The sequence below is a fragment of the Glossina fuscipes genome, unplaced genomic scaffold (assembly GCF_014805625.2).
Source record: "Glossina fuscipes isolate IAEA_lab_2018 unplaced genomic scaffold, Yale_Gfus_2 117528, whole genome shotgun sequence".
Lineage (NCBI taxonomy): Eukaryota > Metazoa > Arthropoda > Insecta > Diptera > Glossinidae > Glossina > Glossina fuscipes.
Genome location: NW_024006166.1, coordinates 21,919 through 33,023, shown reverse-complemented (window position 1 = coordinate 33,023; position 11,105 = coordinate 21,919). Strand labels below are relative to the sequence as shown.

The following is an 11,105-nucleotide window of genomic DNA, read 5'->3' as shown; positions in this document are numbered from 1 at the left end:
TAGATTATCTAATGGTGGTTAATCATGCCCAACTGTAGCATTCTTACTTTTTTCTAGCTTAACTGCCATAGATACAAAAGATTCGATCGCGGCTGCACATAAAAATGCTTTACCTGTTGTTTATATGTTAGTATAAAGTTAAAATTATTCAAGAAAGTTAAACACATTGAAGCCAGAGCATAATTTGCTGTAATCAAGGGATTCTGAAGTTCTTTAAATAGGAGCGGATGGACAAGAATCCAATAGATGAAGAAGAAAATTATCAATTACAAACTTGCGGAAATAGCATATAGAGGATATAATTTTATCAATATAACGTTGATCTCAATTAATTTCGAAATTTTGTGTCTATAAAACTTACTGTTCGTTTAATACTAATGTTGAGCAAGGTAAAGTTTTGTTCCGTAACAATTGTTGAACCAGTTCAAAATAATAATTGTATAATGTGGAGAGTTATAGACAATTTTGCAAACTCTTCTTATTTCACTTTAGTTAAGAACGAATTTCTAAATGTCTAGTACACACTCATAGCCTGTACGTTACCTTGACAAATAACAACATTGACGGCCGGCAAGCAAAAATTCATATAAAGCTTAATATAAAGGGTGCTTTGTCTTTTAATTAGTTTCTTTTTCTCTTGCTTTTGTAACTTATATAAGCGTAAAAACTAAATTAGCAGCAAAACGAAACCAATTAGAAAAAATATTTATAGCAATAAAGTAACAATTAGCGCGACTTTGTTACATCCACAAAATTGCAGGAAAAGCAATAATATTTTATTTTCTTTTTAAGTTTTGTAAGCATCTTAAGATGAATTTTGAATACTCTTCACTTTAACGACTTGTAAAACTTTTATTACTATTTACATGAGAGAGCTAATAGTTTAACTGCAATAAATTTTCGGATCTTCAGACGATTTTATGGCTTTATCATGCCTGCCTTCAAATATGTCCTATCATCATAAACGAAGAATGTATATACCATGTAGCAATTTTTTATCTCAATTTTTACATAAGAGAGGAATCTATCTAATAACAAATGAAGAATAGATAGACTGACCTAATCGATTGAGATCCATGTATATTGATATGAATATATACAAGAATCTATTTCATACATTCGCTCCTGAGCCTGTGGTTGTAGGGAAAAAGCAAGAGGTATAGTTTTCCGCTTGGAACAGGCAGGCACCCTTCCTTCAATTAACTGTGTGAGAATCGACTAAAGACTGGTGCGCCTAATTATATATTTCCATCGTTGCGCATTCCTTGTGAGTTTTCCAACAAGTGGTCAAGCATTGACGGACGGATGAACGGACATGACTAAATAAACTGACGTCGATGCTTCCTGCAGCAGGCGAAGGACGAACGGACGGATGTACATAGCTTAACTGGCTGGAAAGTTTACATTATTAAAACTTATATAGATTCGGTGAAATGCGGTTCCATTGATAAAAGCAATTTCTAAATGCTATCCGGAAGAAATTTAATCTTAAATCACTACTAGTCGCGCCCATTCTCTTAAAAAGCCCTGCGACAACTAACTAAGTAGTTGTGCATTTAGTTGCAGCGCTGCCACGCGATTTACACACTGTACGGCTTGCAACGGCAGGGGTTGCATGGTCGAACGGACGAACATACGGATGCGATTAAGTAGATCAAAAACTGCTCTGGCAATAGTTTAGTATCTCCACACTACCCACGCCCACTTTCAAATTAGGTTTCTGGCAATAGACTAATGGCATTTGCTTCTACTTGTAGGCATAAAAAGGATCAGGTGGACAGACGGACAGACAGATAGTCATCCATAAATAACTGATCTGACTCGGAGTTCTAATACAGTCCATAGATATTTTACAGGTTCTCTAGTACATTGAAACTCAAGTTTTCTTTCCTGCGGTGATTATTGTGACGTAGAGAGGAAAATCAAATTCATTTCGTCTCCTATAAAACTTTTTAGAAGCTAATAAAGGTTAAACTGCTGAACGTAAAGTTTCTCCGCATAAAAGTTGACGACGGTGCTCTTCAAATAACCGAACGGACGGACGGAAAGATTGGCCACACTTGTAAATCGGATTATCTCAAGTACTAATGCGAACTTTGAGAGCTTTAGAGTAGAGTTACCCAATTATTATTGTGGTTGGACAGATGGACTGCCAAGTAACTGTAGTAGAGACCCTCAAAACTGTGTTACTTTAGTTCTTTTGGAAAATGTTTAGATTTTAAGAAATTTAATACACCTTATGTGCAGTGAGGTATAGAAATGCTATGAAAAACGAAAACATTTATGAAAAATTTTCTCAATAAAGGAAAACGTAATGAATACCAAAAGTATTTCGATATGAAAACATTGGTGATACTATGAGCATTGAATTTCTGTGTGCACAACGTTCCTATAGGTTTCGTCGTCCTTCTTCTATTTCTACCTGTTCGTTATGCAGCCAGATATCGAAAGTACTTCAAATGTGAAGAAGAGTTGTGGAAAAGTTTAACGAACAACAACAACAAGAACAGCTTGAACAGTGATAATAATAATAATAACAACAACAAGGATAAGAACGAATAATAATAATAATAATAATAATAATAATAATAGTAAATACAAAACCAACACATGCTCATGCACTTATTAATTTCCCACAATACAATTGAAAAGTTGAAAAATCGGAAAATATTAAAATAAACAAAAGGCCTGCCTGCGTTTGCTGTTATTATTACAAATAATGAAAATATAAGTAAAACAAAAGCGTACAAGCCTTCAGTGTAGAAAATTAAAAATAAATAAAAACTTACTCTTAAATAATGCAAAACTTTATTAATGTTTCCTCTAAGTGTTGTTTGTTGCTCTTATACGAAAGTTTTAATGGATAATGGAGTACATTTTCCGTTCTCCATCTCGCCCAAGTCTATATATCTATCTATGTTTATTACTTTCGTTGATGAGAATAAATATTTAACATGTACGATGATTATAATCGGTTCCGACAGAACCGCTGTTATCCTATAAAGGATTGATGAAAAGGGAAAATATAAATATACATGCTCCATAATATTGGGTGGGCGTGGTTGATTTTCTCTATTATTGTAGAATAATTTTGCGAAAACTTACATTGATGTATCTGTTGTAGCCTATGAGCGACGAGCAAAAGACACGGGAGGCGAACGAGTTCTGGTTATATAGACAACTGGTCGTTGTAAGCGGTTCCTTTGACCTGTTTGAGCCATTTTCAAACTCTCTTTTTTGCGAACGGAAGAATGTATACCACGAGCATTGCGCAGTTGGGCAGACGGATAGAGAGACATGCTTACGTACATTTCGGATTGAAAACTGGTTAACTGGTATTTTCGAAGATTGTTCCCATGCCTGAACGGAATACATGAAATTTATACATTATAAAATAAAGTAGAAGTGTCCGATTTTTCCATCTTTTTAGAGGTACTACAGCATGGCGTATAGAGTATACGTTCAAATTTTTGTACATTTATCTGCTGTAGTTGCAAGAGAGCAATTTTTTACTTCTTTTGAAAAGCAGAGGTGTTTTTAGCTTACATATTACTGTAGGCGTGCCCTTCAACTGATTTTGCTTATTTTCAAAAACCAATCTGTCTGCAAAAACATCTAAGGTTTCTACCAAATTTCAAGCCGAGAACTTAATTTATGCGGCCAGATGAATGTTTACCAGCGGGCGGACAGGCAGACGAACTTGCTTAAACCGATTCAGAATTTGATGCTGAACAAGTATATATATACATTTTGGGGCGTCCGATCTTCCTTCCTAGGCTTTGCATACATTTTGACAAAATGACTATACTCCGTCATCATTCGGCAAAGGATATAAAAAGAAAAAAAAAACATTAACTGGATATTAATTAAAACATCTTTAATTTAAAGTTAAGCTCTTACCATCAAATGGTTGTCAGGCTTATCAGTAAATATCGTATACCATTTCAGTTCAGCTCGTTTTCTAATTGTTTGATTAATGCGTTCGTATAATGCGTTTGTGCTGAGATGGTTTAAAATTTTTCCAATTCTTAGCTTAACGGCCTTAAATCATTTACTTGGAGTTATTCAAGGAAATTAAACTGACCATTGCTATTTCATTATCATCATTATCATCGTCATTATTATCATTAACATCATCATCGTTGCGCTTATCCTTATCAATAATGGCCTCATCGTGGCCTCTATCATCATCAATATCGTCAGCAACAGCATCGTTGTGTCATAATGAATGACTTCGTTCATTAGAATTTTAAAAAGTTCACCCACTACACAATTTAAGTCGTTCCAATTGTGCTAACATCCCATTGCTTTGCAACACGACTACACTTTGACTTTTTAATTAAAATACTGGGAGAGCAGTCGCTCTTTGTCACTTATGACCGACACAATCACCACCACCACCACCACCACCCATACCCATCACCATCGTCATTACCATCACCACTTACCACTGGTCAGTAACATCAGTTACCATCATTCACGGCGTCTCAACATTCTTATCTCTCGTCGTCTCGACTCGACTACGATGGATGTATATGCGTGTTTTCGTATTTAACTTAACATTTTGGGACCACATTTGGCTGATTCTTGTACTATTTGCGTGTTAAAGTATTAAATTAATGAACTATTCAATGAATTTTTTTTTTTTTTCTTGTTTTTAATCCTTTTTCTTTCTATTCTTCTTTTCTATTCATTGTCAATACACAGTTTCTTTTTTTCCCAATCGACCGGATTTTTCTTGCTTTTTATTTTTTTCTGTGGCGTAATTTATTTTTGTAACTTTTGACATTTTTTATAAAAGATCTCAATGCCCAGAACGGTTACACTAAATACGATTGCACATCCTAGAAATACTAAAGCAGCACCAAAATGTTCCATATCCACAATTATTTCATTGCCTTTGATTAAACTGCAATCAATTTTATGAAATTCCCATAATTTATTATTGTATTGCATAAGCGACGATTCGCGCAACTTTAATGCCACTTGAGCGACATATTCCTTATAAGGTGTAGACTTTGCCAGAATTATTCCCGTTGAATAGCCAGGTATGTAACGAATCTCTTGTAATTCGCAAAACTGACGTTCATTTAGTTGATCTGAAACAAAAAGGGATCGAATAACATTTAATTAGTAAGCAAAGATCATTCAATCGACCTAAGATTAGTAAATGAAGTCAAGAGCAAAGGAAATCGAATTTTACTTTTTTTGTTCTCAACGATCAGCTGCTCAGGGGATATGCCCCGCAGATAAGGGCAGAAAGTTGAGGACAGAGAAAGAGAGAGAGCAGCGTTCAACTTGGCAATGGAGGCATCTCAAGTTTTTTGAGAGAGACTACTGCGGTCAAGCTACCAAGCGTCTCGGCAGTACGTTGTACCGTGTTCAAGTAACTGCCAGAGGAGTGGATGAGAACGCTGAGAAAGTCGTGTAGTTCTGTTAAAGGACTTAGTTGACGGGCAAATCTCTGCTATCTTGCTCTAAGGGCACCAGTAGGTAAATGCAGCACAGCCCACATTACGCGGATGGTCAAGAGCCCACTTTCGTCGTCCATGAGCGTCTGAGCTTTTCGCTGTATGCGCTGAACGGCCTCAAAGTAAAATTTCAAGGCTTCCGCCCATATGTGCGAGTTATGCACTAATTTTAGCTGGATATAAGCGGCGTAAATGGTACGAATACTGAATGGTACTGAACCGCTTCAAAAAATTGCGTCTTCAAATACTTGCTTTCTGCAACGAATATGGTTTTGTATTCTCCCGCCCAGTAGGGGTTATTTATTGCTTTACCTGTACGTTGGAAGACAGCTCTGAGTTTTGACAGTATTAAAGCTTACCCTATTTGTCTGACCCCAATCAAACATTTCTATGAGGTTCCGATTTAAGGAATCGAATCATCGAGTAGATTGGAATATGTGTAAAGCGATAATAGCAACAAAAAGTTATAGTTTGTTTTCTTCAACATGACCACTGACTGAGGAGGTATCCCCTGCACATGTGAGGCGGTACCAGTCAGAAAGAAGTAAGGAACGAAAAAGAGATTGCGGCGGTGCCACAGCATAGTGGATATTTGCCAAACCGGCTGAGCACTCACTAAAGTAAACTCTATCGCACTATCGAGATTTCAACTCACAAACACTGTCTTGATGGTCACGATTCTTACCTTACTCATCCGGAAAATGAAGCCTTAAAGGCTTTTTAATTTCATTGACTAACTCTCGGATTGTGGCTTCAAAACTCAAGTGCGGTAGAGTTTTGAATAAACCCGATAGCCGTTAGATGTGCTAATACCTTACGACTTTAGTCTTAAAATGCATTTTTATAGGTAAATTAATAATAACAACAGTAATAATTTCATGGATATGATGAATTAAGCAAATTTATATGAACAAAGAAATAAGTTCGTATACTTAACCTGTTTCACTCCAGGGCACATGTAACTGTATTTTTGTTTTTTTGTTTTTTTTATTTAAGAACAATTAATAAACTTATACAAATTGTGCAATAAAAGGACCTTTACATATACATACGTATTTACGCATTTGCAAATATATATATATAAATATATATATGTACATATATATATATATAAAAATATATACGTACGTATGTATATATATATATACATGTACGTATGTATATATATGTATATATAAATATATATATATATAAACTTCATTTTATGTATGTATGTATGTTTTCTTCCTCCCTCTTCTTCCTATTGAAATGAAATTTTATTCTTTTCAATTAACTTGTGCTAATTAATAGCGCTATTATATCGAATTTACAAACAAGCAACCTTACATATTTATACAAACATATATGAATATCTGCACACATGTACATGTACACCTAAAGCTTCCATAGTTTATCAGAGCCATGCAAACAAATAACCACCAGCCACATAGCAATTGAATTATGGAAGTGAAAGGCAAAATTGTGGAAAAACAGAGCAGGGATAGAGAGAGAGAGAGAGAGAGAGAGAGAGAGAGAGAAAGAAAGGGAGATGGACAAAGAGTAAGACAGGACAAATGTATTTTTAATTGTCATAAAATTCATTTAAATTAACCAAAGGATATAAATAAAAAAAATAAAAAAAAATTTTTGTTGTTTTTTTCTTTATAAAATAAAACAACAGCATGAAAATTTATCTTTTTTGTTGTTGTTTGTTTTGTTAAATAATAACAAGGACAACCACAGCAGTAGTAACAACAACAACAACAACAAAGGCAATAATAATAATATAATATAATATAAAATAATGCATAAAATCGTATAAAATTCTTATTTGCTTTATGAGGCATTAATTTAAACAATGCGATTACTTTTCCACACTATCATCAGCAGTAATATAGCAGACATTGTAATAACAACAACAACAACAACAACAACAACAACAACAACAGCAATAATAAAACAATAATAACAATAACGACAGCAAAGACAAAATAATGTCATTTAAACAAAGATGACTTGTTAATATATAGTTTTTCACATTAAAATTTAATTAATGATAAAACTTTATATACACAGACAAATAATAATACACACACACAAACACACACACACTCAATACACATGCCCATGGACATTCAGTTTGTTATTTAGTATATCGTATATTAATATATATTTAAGTTTGCAATATTGCTGCGTAAAATCAGTTATAACACAATATATATATATATATATATATATATAAATTAGTAGCAAGAATCGAGAAAGAGAACTCAACAACATCAACTTACATGTGCAAAATATTTAAAAAGTATGAAAAGAAAAAAGTTTTGCATAAATATTTACTCGACTAGACTTACTTTTCAATAAGCGATAAGCACGATCTATGGACATATGAAATGCGAAACCACCCTGCGCTATACGATAGATACCTTGCTCCAGCGGCAATATATTTGTGTGACTTTTGCCATTCGCTCCCAGTATGCGCTCTTTATATATGATATGCATTAATCGACTGCTAGAATTTTCAAAGACATGATAATTATACTGTATATCCTCCATACCCAATTCTAAATTGCTATTGTAAAGTGCTTCCAAAGTGGTTAAGGTACGCGGTGATTCCGCGAGTAAAGAGCCTACAATATAACCATTGTAGAATTCCATTAATATGAACACGAATACGCATACTGTTGCAATTAGTGTGCGAGATGAGATTAAGTGAAAAATTTCCGACGGTGGTCCCTGCATTAATAAAGCTTCCGCCGCCACAAGCATAGCAAAATTGACATGTTGTTCCAATTGTTTTCTCTGCACATGATGTTGGCTCCATCGTTTATACTCTTCTCGTATTTGTATGACCAACAAGACTATTGTTAGAATAATTAAAGCTAAAACACACCACCAAACCGGGACAGCTAAGGGTGCTAAGTAAACGTTACGTATACTGACATGACGTGGATGACGTAAAATAAAGTTTGCCCTTAAGCGTGCAAATAAGAAAAAATAGTAGGAGTAGGAGAGGAAGATGGAGGGAAAGAAAGAGATAGACAGAGAGAGAGAGAGAGAGAGAAAGAGACAACGCGGAAGGGAAAGTGTAGGAAGAAGGGTGAGAGCGAAGATAATATGATATGAAAATTTATTCAGTGGATATTCTTTCCATTAATATTTACCTTTCTAAGTGAACTTCTGGCGAGTAGTCAACAATCAAAACACGTCCACTTAAATAGCGAAAAGGAGTTAATGAAAATTCAGCCTGATGGCTATATAGTCGTCCCACAATACCAGCCGTTTTGACGTCAATGTAGCCTCCCCATGAAGTGTCGTAGTGGATATTGAAACTAAAATTCGAACAATCAGAGCAGAGAGAAACGCAATAAACTATAAAAAACTTAAATAAATTTAGATAATTCCGTTCAACTAAATCGCACTGCGTACATAACTTTCGTGAAATATATGTAGGGCACAGCAGGACGCAACGGAAATCGCATAAAAGTATGTGCGCTCTTGAAGTGCAGAGCAAATGAATGAATTGTACTTGGGGATGAATAGATAAGCAGTTAAGGACAAGAAGGTGAACGTAGGCATAGGTGAGATTGATACATAAAAATTGAAGTATGATTAGTAAGCAAACGTCAAGGCGGACAATCAAAAACCTGGGTAAAGTCAGCGTGCAGACAATCAGCTATATGGGTAAGAGTGTAGTTAAATGGATGCACGCTGATAGATCTAGAGGTACATCACTAGAAGGCTAGATGGATGAACTGAATGGAAAACAGATGAAGAGATATTCAGAAGAATCGATGTACATGCCATGAGAGTTTAATCCTACCTGATGTCACATCAACTGGAAAAGCGCGCGGTCAATACCACAAGGACGATCATTCACCGAGCACAAGGGAGAGATACATATATGGACGTACCCCCCTTTCCCCTCCCTGATAAGAAGAAGACCCTTCAGAAAGCCAAACGAACGGAGATCGGAGCAGACAAAACCATAGTTATGACTATGATAAGATGTCAACTGAAGCAAAGATAATGGGAGAGATGCACTGATTAAAAAGTCTGCAGGCGAGTTGCCAGACGAATGTACTGCCGCACAAATGATAGAATGATTTAGTGGTGGACGGCTGAGTAGTACAGTGAAGAGAAAGAAGTGTACAGCGGCCTATCAGAACAGAAATCCGTCGAAGAGACAACCGATCTCATTAATAAGCACTGGAACGATTAGATAGATACCACATATAGATAAAGAGATGTAAAAGTAAAGGGATTAATGGGTGGAAGAATTACCAGGCTAAAAGCCTGACGTATTGGTGAGGCGTAACTTGGGTGCACAGACGTACGTTGAAGACTAGCGCTCGTGAACAAAATTAAAAATTAACGGCGGTTTTTATAAAACATATTAAAAGTTTGTCGAAATTAATTTAATAAAGTATAGATCCGAACGATGGCTGAAACGATGAATGGACGGACATTCTACCGACAAAATGTAGAATACATTTATCAATACGTTTATCAAAATTACCTAAAATTATATAAATCTTCCATTGGACGCATAAGGCCGTAAACTTTACGCGGCATAGAATCCAATTCTTTCCAATCCCGATTATTGCTTAAAAACGTGTAATTAGTGAAATCTTTCGGTTTATCGTGCAACTGTAAAGAATCTTATATGAAAACGTGACTCAGATTTGTGACAAACAATTCCTTTGTTCAACTTACTACCGTAGCCACTTTAATGCTGATATTTTGAAAGTTACTTCTTCTTACCATGAAGCCGTACTTAAACTTAGGATCAATTATTAAGCCCTGTTGCAAAGACCAGTTACCTTTTACTTCAGCGGTTGCAGGAAAGTCGGGCAAGATCTTATAGACATCAAATAAATGAAAGCGGGAGCTAACATAATTTAATAAAAAAGAAAAAATTTCAATTTAAAAACAAAGAAGAACAAAAACAATAAAAACAACAATTTACCCATTTACTCTTAGAGCTAGTGTAACATCAGCATTTATATGAAGCCTTAAAAGCTTGAATATATTTTTGATCATTTTTAAATTATCCAACAAGCCTTCTGCAAGTGCCCGCATTGTTATAAACCAAGCGTAAGAATTTTTAAATTTATCTTTTACAGCAAAGTCCCGTAATACGTGCAAAGATTCCCCTGGATCGGTAATATTTATATAAATCCCGACTTTTGGAGAACTTTTATAAAATAAATTTTCAATGTCATGCTCAACTGAAACTCGATGAAATCTTATGTGACAATGCATGGCCAAATCCCTTATCTCATTCAAGTATCCCCATTGTCCTTGTTGTTGTTGTTGTTGTTGTTGTGCTCTTATGATAATTGCATGTTTCAAATGCTGATTAACTAAAAAATCCCGAAATGCTCGCATTTCTATAGCTGTCGTTGAACAGTAATTGGCCAGGAATAGCCATAAAATAAACACGAGAAACATTTATTATACTTTTTACAAGTCTGATTACTTAGCTTTCTATGACTTAAATCATGTTGTACGCGCCCTATTTATATATTAAGAATTTTTGCAAAAATAAATGCAAGAACAACAAGGACAACAACGGCTTACTTGTGCTGCTAATAACAATTACCATCGGCACCATCAGCAGTTTAACTTGTAGTTAAAGTGTAAGTAAAA

General features: G+C 35.0%; 1 protein-coding gene across 1 annotated transcript; it reads right to left on the bottom strand.

Annotated features, from left to right (window-relative positions):
* Positions 1-4,055: 4,055 nt before the first annotated feature.
* On the bottom strand, positions 4,056-10,844 carry LOC119644475 (the record flags this gene model as incomplete). Its single annotated transcript, XM_038044033.1, has 7 exons — positions 10,423-10,844; positions 10,170-10,344; positions 9,973-10,103; positions 8,618-8,785; positions 7,808-8,427; positions 4,781-5,099; positions 4,056-4,181 (listed from the first exon to the last, which is right to left on the bottom strand). Coding segments are annotated over exons 1-7 (1,961 nt in total), but the record flags the coding sequence as incomplete, so codon positions are not given.
* Between the last annotated feature and the right edge of the window lie 261 nt (positions 10,845-11,105).